Raw genomic sequence first — 15,458 nt, forward strand, 5'->3', positions numbered from 1 at the left:
CAAACATTTACAATGTTAAGTTTGCTGAAAAAAAACGCAGTTGACAGTGAGAGGACGTTTATTTTTTTTGCTGAGTTTACATATGTATTGAGATAACATCCTCATTTTAAAAGTTTCAGTGGTTCATGTCAGGCCACATGGGAAAACAAAATATGGATATATGAACATTCTTCAGAGACAAATKTAACTTTATAGAGCATATCTATACGCATGATATCTAAAAAACAACATGGTGATGTAATATTGTTACAGCTACATTAGATCACTTACATACTGTACAGTGGCAAATGCATTACTAATCCTAAAAATATACTGAACAAAAATATAAACGCAACATGCAACAATTTCAACAAATTTACTGAGTTACAGTTCATATAAGGAAGTCAGTCAATTTCAATGAATTGATTAGGCCATTATCTAGGGATTCCACATAACTGGGCAGGGGTGCAGCCAATCAGAATGAGTTTTTCACCACAAAAGGGCTTTATTAGAGACAGAAATACTCCTCAGTTTCATCAGCTGTCTGGGTGGCTGGTCTCAGATGATCCCGCAGGTGAAGAAGCCTGATGTGGAGGTCGTGGGCTGGTGTGGTTACACGTTGTCTGCAGTTGTGAGGCCAGTTGGACGAACTGCCAAATTCTCTAAAATGGCTTATGGTAGAGAAATTAATATAAAATTATCTGGCAACAGCTCTGGTGGAGATTCCTGCAGTCAGCATGCCAATTGCACGCTTCCTAAAAACTTGAAACATCTGTGGCATTGTGTTGTGAGACAAAACTGCACATATTGTACTTTTATTGCCCCCCAGGACAAGGTGCACATGTGTAATTATCATTCTGTTTAATCAGCTTTTTGATATGCCACACCTGTCAGGTTGGATGGATTATCTTGTCAAAGTTTAAATGTTCACTAACAGGGATATAAGCAAATTTGTGCACAGAATTTGAGAAAAATAAGCTTTATGTGCGTATGGAAATTTTCTGAGATCTTTTATTTCAGCTCATGAAACATGGGACCAACACTTTACATTTTGCGTTTATATTTTTGTTCAGTTTAAATCAGGCAAAAAAATATCCTGGACCCACTGTCAAAAAATCATTCTGCCATCTCTGGCCAGTAGCCTATAGAGCATTTTCTATAATTGCGGGTTTGATTACATATAGTCCTGCGGTTGCGAATGGGTTATTAGCAATTGCGGCGAGTGCGGCTGAACAAACAGCTGACCGCTAATATGGGTAGTGCAGTTTTTAGGGAATAGTGTGGCTTTTGGGACATATCTRTAAAGTAGGTCATCATGGAGGATAGTCCTCTCATCATACCCTTCACACAGACTATCAGCCATCCTTCATTCCAGCCATAATCAGACTGTTAATTAGACAGGTAGTATGGAGAGGGGGGGAGGAGAGAGAATAGAAGGAGGAGAGAGGAGAGCGAGTGAAAGAGTGGTTCAGTACCAGCCCAGCGATCCCTGGTGTGGGAGTTTTAGAGAGACCGGGGATCTGAGAGAGTTTGTGGTACTTTTGAGTACCAGTTTGTGGTACTTTTGGGTACCTGTTTGTGGTTGTTTGAGTTGTTTTGGGTATCTGTTTGAGGTGGTTTTGAATACTTCTAGGTTGTTTTGGGTATCTGTTTGTGGTTGTTTGGGGTATTTGTTTTTGTGGTTCTTTTGAGTTGTTTGGGGTGATTAGTATGAACAGCTACACCATCACCAGACACCATTTCCATAGACTTACAGTACACGTCATGGTTGTAGAGCCAATAAGTAAAGAGCTTTGGAATATTTACTATGGATGGACCAGTCCATATACAATACATGTTTTCAGTAAAACTTTATTTTTTTCAGTGCATGAACAGAACACCATGTCAAACTCATTTCCTTTTAATCTACTTTAAATAAAAAAATAATGGAGCTTTCTATATATCTCTATTTTCTTCCCGAAAGAGCACTCAGCGAGTTTTTATAAAGGTGCTGTACAATATACAAACATTTACAACTACTGTACCCACATAATGTAGAGACCACAAGGATTCGTTTTTTCTAATGAAGCAATGAAAGGCCACATTATGATACAGAGACTAGATAAGAGACTGGGTATAAAATAATTTGAGGGGCCATACCACGGTGCAGAATACTGTACTGTAATACATGAATTATTTATTTCCAGTCTSTAACATGTAATTGCTTGCTACTAGCAGCTTCAAGAACCACCGGAGGTTGAGTGTGCTCATTCATACGATCAACAATCTATTGCGCAGAAAATGCCACTGGATGGCTCATAATGAATACAGTATGTCCACTCAGAGGCCTAGACCATTCTATCATCACACACTGGACCAAATTCAGAGCAATGTTGATATCCGGTAAAATCTGGCTTTAAATTGTAACTTCATCMCCAGTCATCATTTGCTACTTTATTGCATTCCCTGAGCTCAGTTATAAACATGTCTTGATCCTAACTTAATTTCAACTTTTGACCCAACTTATGTCCACTCCATTGTCCGTCAAGGTATGACCCCATACAAAAACAATACACACAATCAGTTTTCGATATAACATTTCTGTCTGAATGTAGCCTTACTTAGCCTACTCTGGTGTTTAACACAATCACATACCAAAACTCATTGCAGACAAACTACAATTTGAAATTATGATATTGGCCATCAACAGTAAAACTACTTGAAGGGACATGGTTCCATAGTCGCAGGAAGTAAATAAATCACAAGAAAAAAAAAAGAAGAAAAAAGAAGAACTCAGGCTTTATTACTCCTGTATGAGCGGAGAAAAATACTCCTCAGCAGAGCGGGGACAAAAAGACCCCCCCCCCCCAAACAGCTTCCCGCGGCCATGCATGGTTCTGGTAATTTTATCAATAAGCAATCATTTTGGCATTTAATAACAGAGCAGTTACTTATCAAAATCATTGCTAATAGCACTGTAATGCATTGGCAACAATGTTAGGCATCACAAATGGTTATTTTCAATGGAATCAAGCTTATCAAAAAAAWATATATATTGTAATGCTACAAGTAGTTTATGTAAAATATTACGACGTTCACATATTTTTCCACAATATAACACATTTAGAGCAATGGCAACTTCTGAAACATATGGCAGTCTGCATGTAGTACTGCACTGTATAAACAGTGCATTCGGAAAGTATTCAGAACCCTTTACTTTTTCCACATTTTGTTACGTTACAGCCTTATTCTGAAATACATAATTATTTTTTCCCCTCATCAATCTGCACATAATACCCCATAATGACAAAGGAAAAACAGGTTTGTAGAAAYTTTAGCAAATGTATAAAAAATACAGAAAAATTACATTTACATAAGTATTCAGACCCTTTACTCAGTACTTGGTTGAAGCACCTTTGGCAGCAATTACAGCCTTGAATCTTCTTAGGTAGGACCGTACACGCTTGGCACACCTGTATTTGTGGAGCTCCTCCCATTCTTCATTGCAGATCCTCTCAAGCTCTGTCAGGTTGGATGGGGAGAGTCGCTGCCCAGCTATTTTCAGGTCCCTCAAGAGATGTTCGATCGGGTTCATGTCCGGGCTCTGGCTGGGCTACTCAAGGACATTCAGAGACTTGTCCCGAAGCCACTCCTGCATTGTCTTGGCTGTCTGCTTCGGGTCATTGTCCTGTTGGAAGGTGAACCTTCGCCTCAGTCTGAGATAAGGAGCTCTCTGGAGCAGGTTTTCATCAAGATTCTCTCTGTACTTTGCTCTGTTCATCTTTCCCTCGATCCTGATTAGTTTCCCAGTCCCTACCACTGAACAACATCCCCACAGCATGATGCTGCCACCACCATGCTTCACCGTAGGGATGGTGCCAGGTTTACACCAGATGTGACGCTTGGCATTCAGGCCAAAGATATCAATCCTGGTTTCATCAGATGAGAGTATCTTGTTTCTCATGGTCTGCGAGTCTTTAGGTGCCTGAGGAGTTCCTTCCATCTGGCCACTGCAGAGATGGTTGTCCTTCTGGAAGGTTCTCCTATCTCCACAGAGGCACTCTGGAGCTCTGTCAGAGTGACAGTCGGGTTCTTTGTCGCCTCCCTGACCAAGGCCCTTCTCCCCTAATTGCTCAGTTTGGCCCGGGTGGCCAGCTCTAGGAAGAGTTTTGTTGGTTCCAAACTTCTTCCATTTAAGAATGATGGAGGCCACTGTGTTCTTGGGGACCTTCAATGCTGCAGAAATGTTTTGGTACTCTTCCCCAGATCTATGCCTTGACACAATCCTATCTGGGCGCTCTTGAGGACAATTCCTTCGACCTCATGGCTTGGTTTTTGCTCTGACATGCACTGTCAACTGTGGGACCTTATATAGACAGGTGTGTGCCTTTCCAAATCCAGTCCAATCAATTGTATTCACCACAGCTGGACTCCAATCAAGTTGTAGAAACATCTCAAGGATGATCAATGGAAACAAGATGCACCTGAGCTTTCGAGTGCACCTTTCGAGTCTCACAGCAAAGGGTCTGAAAACCTATGAAACCTAAGCTAAGCTAAATAAGGTATTTCTGTTTATTTTTTATGAATTTGCAAAAATAAAAATATAAACTGTTTTTGCTTTGTCATTATGGGGTATTGTGTGTAGATTGATGAGAAACATAAATAATTTAATACATTTTAGAATAAGGCTGTAACGTAACAAAATGTGGAAAAAGTCAAGAGGTCTAAATACCTTCCGAATGCACTGTATGTCATGAACGATGAAGACCCATGGCAGTTGCTACCACTAAAATGCATTAGAAGGATGGCACAAGATGATTCTGGGCAACCTTTGAACTCTATATCAAAACATGGAATGGCCCAGTATGGCTACATACAGTATACATACAATATATATACAGTATATATATGTACACTACCGTTCAAAAGTTTGGGGTCACTTAGAAATGTCCTTGTTTTTGAAAGAAAAGCAAATTTTTTGTCCATTAAAATAACATCAAATTGATCAGGTATACAGTGCAGACATTGTTAATGTTGTAAATGACTATGGTAGCTGGAAATGGCTGATTTTCTTTATGGAATATCTACATAGGCGTACAGAGGCCCATTACCAGCAACCATCACTCCTGTGTTCCAATGGCATGTTGCATTAGCTAATCCAAGTTTATAATTTTAAAAGGCTAATTGATCATTAGAAAACCATTTTGCAATTATGTTAGCACAGCTGAAAACTGTTGTTCTAATTAAAGAAGCAATAAAACTAGCCTTCTTTAGACTAGTTGAGTATCTGGAGCATCAGCATTTGTGTGTTTGATTACAGGATCAAAATGGCCAGAAACAAAGAAGGCCAGAAACAAAGAACTTTCTTCTGAAACTCGTCAGTCTATTATTTTTCTGAGAAATAAAGGCTATTCCATGCGAGAAATTGCTAAGAAACTGAAGATCTCGTACAATGCTGGGTACTACTCAAATCAAATCAAAGTTTATTTGTCACGTACGCCGAATACAACAGGTGTAGACCTTACAGTGAAATTCTTACTTACAGGCTCCAACCAATAGTGTAAAAAAGGTATTAGGTGGACATTAGGAAAGTAAAGAAATAAAAACTACAGTAAAAAGACAGTGAAAAACAGTAGCAAGGCTATATACAGTAGCRAGGCTACATACAGACACCGGTTAGTCAGGCTGATTGAGGTGGTATGTACATGTAGATATGGTTAAAGTGACTATGGATATATGATGAACAGAGAGTAGCAGTGGGTGGCGGGACACAATGCAGATAGCCCGGTTAGCCAATGTGCGGGAGCACTAGTTGGTTGGGCCATTTGAGGTAGTATGTACATTTGTACATGAATGTATAGTTAAAGTGACTGTGCATATATGATAAATAGAGAGTAGCAGCAGTGTAAAAGAAGGGTTGGGGGGGCACACAATGCATATAGTCCGGGTAGCCATTTGATTACCTGTTCAGGAGTCTTATGGCTTGGGGGTAAAAACTGTTGAGAAGCCTTTTTGTCCTAGACTTGGTACTCCGGTACTGCTTGCCATGCGGTAGTAGAGAGAACAGTCTATGCCTGGGGTGGCGGGGGACTTGGACAACTTTTAGGGCCCTCCTCTGACACCGCCTGGTGTAGAGGTCCTGGATGGCAGGCAGCTTAACCCCAGTGATGCCCCAGTGATGTAYCTTGCGGTTGGAGGCCGAGCAATTGCCATACCAGASAGTGATGCAACCGGTCAGGATGCTCTCGATGTTGCAGCTGTAGAACCTTTTGAGGATCTCAGGACCCATGCCAAATCTTTTTTAGTTTCCTGAGGGGGAATAGGCTTTGTTGTGCCCTCTTCACGACTGTCTTGGTGTGTTTGGACCATTCTAGTTTGTTGGTGATGTGGACACCAAGGAACTTGAAGCTCTCAACCTGCTCCACTACAGCCCCGTCGATGAGAATGGGGGCGTACTCGGTCCTCCTTTTCCTGTAGTCCACAATAATCTCCTTAGTCTTGGTTACGTTGAGGGATAGGTTGTTATTCTGGCACCACCCGGCAAGGTCTCTGACCTCCTCCCTATAGGCTGTCTCGTCGTTGTCGGTGATCAGGCGGTTGTCGGTGTCCCCTCATAGAACAGCGCAAACTGGCTCTAACCAGAATAGAAAGGAGTGGGAGGCCCCAGTGCACAACTGAGCAAGAGGACAAGTACATTAGAGTATCTAGTTTGAGAAACAGATGCCTCACAAGTCCTCAACTGGCAGCTTTATTAAATAGTACCCGCAAAACACCAGTCTCAATGTCAACAGTGAAGAGGCGACTCCGGGATGCTGGCCTTCTAGGCAGAGTTGCAAAGAAAAAGCCATATCTCAGACTGGCCAATAAAAAGAAAAGATTAAGAGGGGCAAAAGACCACAGACACTGGACAGAGGAACTCTCGAGTTTCAGAAGAAAGTTCTTTGTCTCTGGCCATTATGAGCCTGTAATCGAACCCACAAATGCTGATGCTCCAGATACTCAACTGGTCTAAAGAAGGCAAGTTTTATTGCTTTATTGCTTCTTTAACAGTTTTCAGCTGTACTAACATAATTGCAAAAGCGTTTTCTAATGATCAATTAGCCTTTGAAAATGATAAACTTGGATTAGCTAACACAACGTGCCATTGGAACACAGGAGTGATGGTTGCTGATAATGGGCCTCTGTACGCCTATGTAGATATTCCTTTAAAAAATCWGCCGTTTCCAGCTACAATAGTCATTTACAACATTAACAATGTCTACACTGTATTTCTGATCAATTTGATGTTATTTTAATGGACAAAAAAATTCTAAGTGACCTCAAACTTTTGAACGGTAGTGTATATGTATATATATATAYASWRTATAYASWRYMMSWSWMAARWKTTGACACACCTAGTAATTCAAGGGTTTTTCTTTATTTTCTACTGTTTTCTACATTGTGGAATATTAGTGAAGACATCAAAACTATTAAATAACACATATGTTAAACAAATGAAAATATATTTTATATTTGAGATTCTTTAAAGTAGCCACCCTTTGCCTTGATGACAGCTTTGCACACTCTTTGCATTCTCTCAACCAGCTTCACCTGGAATGCTTTTCCAACAGTCTTGAAGGAGTTCCCACATATGCTGAGCAATAGTTGGTTGCTTTTCCTTCCCTCTGCGGTCCAAATCATCCCAAACCATCTCAATTAGGTTGAGGTCGGGTGATTGTGGAGGCCAGGTCATCTGATGCAGCACTCCATCACTCTCCTTCTTGGTCAAATAGCCCTTACACAGGCCGGAGGTGTGTTTGGTCATTGTCCTCTTGAAAAACAAATCATAGTCCCACTAAGTAAAAACCAGATGGGATGGTGCATTGCTGCAGAATGCTGTGGTAGCCGTGCTGGTTAAGTGTGCCTTAAATTYTAAATAATTCACAGACAGTGTCACCAGCAAAGCACCCCCACACCATCACACCTCCTTCTCCATGCTTCACGGTGGGAACCACACATGCGGAGATCATCCGTTCAACTACTCTGCGTCTCACAAAGACACGTGGTTGGAACCAAAAATCTCAAATTTGGACTCATCAGACCAAAATAAAGATTTCCATCTTGGCCCAAGCAAGTCACTTTTTCTTATTGGTGTCCTTTAGTAGTGGTGTCTTTTCAGCAATTCGACCATGAAGGCCTGATTCACGCAGTCTCCTCTGAACAGCTGATGTTGAGATGTGTCTGTTACTTGAACTATGTGAAGCATTTTTTTGAGCTGCAATCTGAGGTGCAGTTAACTCTAATCAACTTATCCTCTGCAGCAAAGGTAACTCTGGGTCTTCCTTTCCTGTGGCGATCCTCACAAGAGCCAGTTTCATCATAGCGCTTAATGGTTTTTGTGACTGCACTTGAAGAAACTTTCAAAGTTCTTGAAATGTTCCAGATTGACTGACCTTCATGTCTTCAAGTAATGATGGACTGCCGTTTCTCTTTGCTTATTTGAGCTGTTCTTACCATAATATGGACTTGGTCTTTTACCAAATAGGGCTATCTTCTGTATACCACCSCTACCATGTCACAACAAAACTGATTGACTCAAACGCATTAAGAAAGAAAGAAATTCCACAAATTAACTTTTTTTAAAGCACACCTGTTAATTGAAATGCATTCCAGGTGACTACCTCATGAAGCTGGTTGAGAGAATGTCAAGTGTGCAAAGCCGTCATCAAGGCAAAGGGTGGCTACTTTGAAGAAAATATATTTTCATTTGTTTAACACTTTTTTTTCTTACTACATGATTCCATATGTGTTATTTCATAGTTTGATGTCTTAACTATTATTGTACAATGTATAAAATAGCAAAAATAGAGAAAAGCCCTTGAATGAGTAAGTGTGTCCRAACTGTTGACTGGTACTGTATATCTATATTAATCTATAATTTCAATAAATTACACATAGGTTATCATACACATGGTAAACAATATCTCAAACCACAAGTTTCTGGTCTTTTGTAATGATATATTTTGTATTCACGAATCATGTCTATTGTCTTAGAACAGTCTAGAATCCTTCGTAAAGCTAATGCTTTCTGAATAAAGTCTGAAATCTCTACATGGTGTTAAGGTCAGAACTTCGGCATCAGTATTTTCACATCAGGTGAAAGGATCATACTCAGTGTAGTGGTAAAGGCGTGCAATAAAATAAACGTACAGACTGCATGCAGTTGAGCAAATCCCTTGGGAAAAGAGTTCCATGTGAAAAGGCCAATCCCAAGGTGCTTGCTGTAGATACCCAACATGAAAATAAAACCTTTACTGACAGCTTAACTTTGTGTGTGTTAAAGACCTTTCTGCTTGGTTGCATATGGGATAATAATTGCATTATAATGGGTGAAGTATGGTTAGTATTCATTCCACAAGATGTCCAAGAATAGGCCCTAAACATTCCAAACATGCGTATGGCCCAGATCAGAGATGTCTGAAGCAGCACACGAGGCAGGAAGAGAGATGACAGCGTTGGCTTTACATGCCATTCCTAATGTCAAAGGCCAATAGAGCTTAAAAAAGTCCTCTTCACGGACACAGATGGACATGACACATGGCCGATAAGGTTGCCTGCCATTCCTTGTCCATCCCTCTCAGAAAGAAACAGACAAACAATATACAGCATGTTGTGGTACAGCTCAAGTCTGTGTGATTATGTGTCCACACAGTGTTGTCCATACTGTATCAGTAAGGGGGATTACGCAGCACCTCAGCCTGGGAGAGGATTCTGCCTGAGCTGGGGACTTTCCAGGGGCCAGGGCTAATCTGACCCTTTTGGTTCAGAGGATCCTGCTGAATGGCATTTGGAGAGGCCTGTGTGTCTTTTATACTTGTTTCCTCTGTTGTAGAGGCCCCATAATATTTTCTAGTCTTTCCCTCTTTTAAGGAAGCCTCGATGTATTTTTTGCTTGTCTGCTCTTTGCGTTTTTCCTTTTCTCCATCTCGAGGTTTACTCTTCTCTAGAGTAACTTTCAGAATATCTCTCCATGCCCCTGTCTCCATAGAGGTTGGCCTGTGATGTCCTGCCTCTGTCCCCACTTTCTTTTCAATACTGACCTGGCCATGGGCAGCCGTGGTCGTTCCCGTTATCCCTTCTCTCTCCTCTGTGCTTTTCCTGCCCTTTGAATCTCCCCTTTTGCTGTTTTTGTTTTCATCAAAGGGCTCCTTGCTGGAAAGCTCCTTTGATGTGCTCTGCTGTACCTGCTGTTTCTTTACATGCAGCTGGCTCGAGGCTTCCTGTCTTTTTCGAGAAGACTTCTTGGGGCTGGGTGACCGACTTCCTTTCTGTCGGTGGGACTTCCTGTCTTTGCTTGGCTCTGCTTCCTGTGCCTTCCTCTCAGACTTTTTGGGACTCTGTGAGTGCTCTTTGGCTTTAGAGAATGTTTCACCTGTTTTCTTTGGGCTGCTGGGCTCCTTGGAGTCTTTAGACCTGATATGACCTGGTTTGATCTTATAGAGGTTGATCTGCTCAGGGGTGATGGGAGAGAGCCTGTCAGCCTGCCTGTCTGCCCACTCTCCATTCCACTCCACTGAGCCAGTGCCCCTGCTGCACTGGGGATGGAGCGTTCGGGGGGACAGGGAGTTCCAGTCAGGGGTCTCGCTGGTGAAAGAGGAGGAACCTGAGGTGAAGGTGCAGGTGGAGAATGGAGAAGCGAGAGGGGATGTCTCTGAGACAAGCGCCTCTCTAGGAAAGCTTGTGGATGAAGTGACAGTTGGATCCAATTTACCTAGAAGTAAAATAAGTCATTAAACAGATGTAAAATATTTATAGAGTGACTCACAGATCCTCATGAAAATAACAAGTAACGTACAAGAGCAAAATTTAGATGAACTAGTTTAGACAGATGAAGTTTAGACAGATGAAAGGAGGAAGCAAGAAGAAAATTATAGGAATTACCAAGGTAAAAGAGGACAGGCCAGTAAAAACAGTGAAGTGGTTAGTGGTGGTGCTCGTTTGAGTAATAGCACACAGTAGAGGGGACGCAATCACCTGCAACAGGGGGAGGAGAGGAAGTGCCAAGAGTAMGCAGTTACAGACAGCAGAGGACTCCATTCATGAAACAACAAACATCCCCAACACAGTTAGGCATTCAGTTTGGGTGACATTTCACATTAAGGGTACAGTACATTAATTAACATAAATTAATGAAGTAGCCAACAGAGATAGCTAAATCATTAATTAATGTGTTTACAAGGCATTACTGCGTCAGTTCATGTTAATTAGCTCACCCTTGTTAAATGCTAGTAACATGTTATAACGCGCAACAACAAACAAGTATATTCAAACACCCTGCATCTCATACCACAAAAAAGGTAAATATGATCTTCTAGATCTAGACTTCTGTGTGTACTTACTGTTGTCTTGTACCAGACCCTGCCCTGGCCTTAACAGGAGCAGCACTTTGCTGCCTCCAGCCTGGATCAGCTCGATGGCGCGGGTATGGGTGATCCCCTGGGTCGGCTCTCCATTGATCTCCACTACCTGATCCCCCACCTGCACATACAGGCACAATCTAGATGATCAACTCCTCAATGGCAACAACATATGTAATTAGTCTGTTATTAGACATGACAGAATCTTGATATCATGAATAGTCTAGTAACAGTCATTTGTGTGGATGTTTCCTAAGGCACCGGGGGTCAGACTTACATGGATCCTGCTGTCCAGCAGGGCAGGCCCCTCCTCAGCCAGTCTCAGGATGTAGAGGCCCATGTTGTACTCTGTCCCTCCCCTCAGACTGAAGCCAAAACCCCGGGACCCCCGGTCCAGCTCCACCGTGATACAGCCCTGCGTGGCGCATGCGTACACACACACATATGTACACACACACACACACGCAAGCATGCACACACACACACTCACATGCACGTAAGCACATGCACTCACACACACACACGCACGCATATGAACACACACACAAGCACACACACAAGCACGCACACACACGTTATAACTTAAGTTATAACTTAGTGCAGTTTTTTMTGAGTCATATATTATTTGATTGATGTAAAATCTCTAAAACACCGGATAAAAACAATGACAGTAATAATGGTATGAGCCTTGCCTGTTTGGGGCCTGTAACACACATTGTTCCCTGTTCGCTCAGAGGCAGAGTTTTGTAGTCAGCCCAGGTGACTCCSTCCCTCTTCTCCTCCTCCAGATCTAGGTTATAACTAGAACAGACAACAGCATTCAGTAACACTATGTTATATCTTCAATAATGTACAGCAGTGTCTCYGCTGGGGGCACAGAGAACAAAGCAATTTKAATCATTAAGATGTTGTGTCAGACATAAGTCTTTGGGTTGTTCTGCTAAATGCTGAAGCAGGGATTTAATCCGTGTCTTGGTGTAGTAGTGAGATCAGGACCTTACCGCTCGTCATGCATAGCTGACCTCTGACCCATAGCTCTGTGATGAGGGGCGGGGCTCTGCTTGGCTGAGCTGGCTCCAGAGGGAGGGCCCTTGTATTCTGGAACAGACAAATACAAGTCACACCATTATGATAACAAACACAAACCAACCATCCCACACAGAGATCAACACAGTCCCATCAACACAGTCCCATCCCATGGGTGATACTACTGGTGAAGCTTACCGTCCTCGGGGACCACAGTAAGGGTGACAGCATTGCCAGCATCCTTGATGAGCTGAACGATGTCATTGTGAGACAGCCCCACGATGGACCGCCCGTTGACCGCTGAGATGCGGTCGCCTACATTCAGCAGGCCACAGCGCTCAGTGGGGCTGCCTTCGATGATGCGCCCGATCTTATGAGGGATCACTGCAAACAGAGAGATATCTAATAATAACACACCCATCCCACCTGATGGATTCAGTCAGAAATATACAATAGGTATTTAAGGGACTATATTACTCAATAGTAAAGAAGTAATAATCTTTTCACAGGAAGAACCTTCAAACTCTGTTCCCGGCTAATTTGGGTGATATGATGCTATAGAGGAGAGTGGTGTGTGTGTGGTTGTGTCTGGGATAAGCAGTGGTAATGCTGGGCATCGGGTCCATTCTCACCTCCTAGCGGGGGCTTGCTCTTGGAGGTGAGGATGACGAAACCGAAGCCCTCACTGTCCTTGCGGTGGAGGGTGATGTCGAAGGACTCGTGGTCCAGCACACTGGGCATCTGGATACGAGGGASTCTGGGGGAGCCGTTCACCAACACTGGAGCCATGTGGAGCCCTGCCTCCTCCTCAGTCATATCTGATTGAAAAATGCATGGAGAGTATAGACTGAAGTGCAGTATCAAACACATGTGTACTCTGTGTGTGTGTGTGTGTGTGTGTATATATGTATGTGTGTATGTATGTATGTATGTATGAAAAGAACTTCCGGCGCCGATAGAGATGGCAGCCTCGCTTCGCGTTCCTTGGAAAATATGCAGTATTTTGTTTTTTTACGTGTTATTTCTTACATCGGTACCCCGGGTAATCTTAGGTTTCATTACATACAGTCGGGAGGAACTACTGAATATACGATTAACGTCAACTCACCATCGTTCCTACCAGGAATATGACTTTCCCGAAACGGATCCAGTGTTTTGCCTTCCACACAATTCAATGGATCTGATCCCAGCCGGCCAAGGGCGGGCGTGAGACCCAGGGTCCCGAGCTTGATGACGAGTTTGGAGGGTACTATGGTGTTAAATGCTGAGCTGTAATGATGAAACAGCATTCTCACATGGGTATTATCCTCGTCGCAGCATGGTTAGGGCAGTGTGCAAGTGTGGTTCGATTCGCGTGTCTGTGGACCTATTGGGTTCGGTAAGGCATTGGAGTGGGGTCTAGGGTGTCCGGGTAGGGTGGAGGGTGATATGGTTTCCCTCTCGCTTAGTCTCTCCAAGCACTTCCATGATCATCGGAAAGTGAGTGCCTACGGGGGCATAGTCGTTTAGTCAGTTTAACCTTAGTTTCTTAGGAACAGGAGAACACATGGTGGCCCTCTTTGAAGCCATGTGGGAACAGCATGACTGGGATAAGGAATTGATTGATATTCGTAACACAACCAGCCAGCTGGCTGCGCATGTCCTGAGGACGCGGCTGGGAAAGGCCGTCTGGGCCCTGCAGCCTTGCGAGCGGTTAACCGTTACTGTTTTACTCACTCGGCTGAGTGGAAGGAGAGCCCCAGGTTTTGGTAGGGGCCGTGGTCAGTGGCACTGTATTGTCCTCAAAGCGGGCAAAAAAGTTGTTTAGCCTGTCTGGGAGCTAAGACATCCTGGTCCTCAGACGGGCTGGTTTTTCTTTTTGTATCCATGTGATTGACTGTAGAGCCCTGCCACATACCTTTGTGTCTGAAGCTGTTGAATTTCGACTCGATTTTGTTCTCTGTACTGAGACTTAGCCTGTTTGATTGCCTTGCTGGAGAGAATAGCTACACTGTTTGTATTCGGGGTCAATGTGCTTCCGGTCACCTTGGCCTGGTTAAAAGCAGTGGTTCGCGCTTTCAGTTTCACGCGAATGCTGGCCCGTCAATCCGGTTTTCTGGTTTGGGAATGTTTTTATCGTTGCTAGTGGTAACGACATCGTCAATGCACTTCCTAATGAACTCGCTCACCGAATCAGCATATTCGTCATATTGTTTGTGTTGGCGGATGCGGAACATATTCAATCCGCGTGATCGAAGCAGTCTTGAAAGCGTGGATCAGATTGGTCGGCCAGCGTTGAACAGACCTGAGCGCTGGGAGGCTTGTTGTTTGAGTTTCTGTTTGTAGGCAGGAATCAACAAAATGGAGTCGTGGTCAGCTTTTTGCCGAAAGGGGGGGCCGGGGAGGGCCTTGTAAGCGTCGCGAAATTAGTGTAGCAATGGTCCAGTGTTTTTCCAGCCCTGGTGCAGCAATCGATATGCTGATGAGAAATTTAGGGAGTTTTGGTTTTTAGATTAGCCTTGTTAAAATCCCCAGCTACGATGAATGCAGCCTCAGGGTGGTTGTGGTTTCCAGTTTACAAGAGTCAGATAAAGTTCGTTCAGGGCCATCGATGTGTCTGCTTGGGGGGGAATGTATACGGCTGTGATTATGATTGACGAGAATTCCCTTGGTAGATAATGCGGTCGACATTTTGATTGTGAGGAGTTCTAGATCAGGTGAACAGAACGACCTTGAGTTCTTTGTGTGTTATTATGATGGTCACACCAACTTCTCGTTAATCATAAGGCATACCCCCCCGCCCCTCTTCTTACCAGAAAGATGTTTGTTTCTGTCGGCGCGATGCATGGAGAAACCAGCTGGCTGCACCGACTCCGTTAGCGTCCCTTGAGTTAGCCATGTTTCCGTGAAGCAGAGCACGTTTGCAATCCCTGATGTCTCTCTGGAATGCTACCCCGTGCTGCGTGTTCATCAACCTTATTGTCAAAGAAGACTGGACATTGGCGAGTAGTATGCTAGGGAGTGGAGCGCGATGTGCCCGTCTCCGAAGCCTGACAACGAGACCGCCAGTTTTCCCTTTTTCGGCGTCGCCCGAGGGTC

The 15,458-nt window shown here is 43.4% G+C and overlaps 1 protein-coding gene across 1 annotated transcript in view; it reads right to left on the reverse strand.

The window, feature by feature from the left end:
• Positions 1 to 7,360: 7,360 nt before the first annotated feature.
• Positions 7,361 to 15,458, reverse strand: part of LOC111976531 (membrane-associated guanylate kinase, WW and PDZ domain-containing protein 3-like) — a 59,954-nt gene continuing 51,856 nt past the window's right edge. The window contains exons 15-21 of the mRNA XM_070442937.1: positions 13,013 to 13,198; positions 12,579 to 12,764; positions 12,356 to 12,452; positions 12,042 to 12,155; positions 11,632 to 11,935; positions 11,337 to 11,475; positions 7,361 to 10,708 (exon numbers count right to left, since the gene is read on the reverse strand). Coding sequence (XP_070299038.1) covers positions 9,666 to 10,708; positions 11,337 to 11,475; positions 11,632 to 11,935; positions 12,042 to 12,155; positions 12,356 to 12,452; positions 12,579 to 12,764; positions 13,013 to 13,198 — 2,069 coding nt within the window. The 3' untranslated portion in view covers positions 7,361 to 9,665. The remainder of the gene's footprint in view (positions 10,709 to 11,336; positions 11,476 to 11,631; positions 11,936 to 12,041; positions 12,156 to 12,355; positions 12,453 to 12,578; positions 12,765 to 13,012; positions 13,199 to 15,458) is intronic.

Source organism: Salvelinus sp. IW2-2015, linkage group LG1 (assembly GCF_002910315.2).
Source record: "Salvelinus sp. IW2-2015 linkage group LG1, ASM291031v2, whole genome shotgun sequence".
NCBI lineage: Eukaryota > Metazoa > Chordata > Actinopteri > Salmoniformes > Salmonidae > Salvelinus > Salvelinus sp. IW2-2015.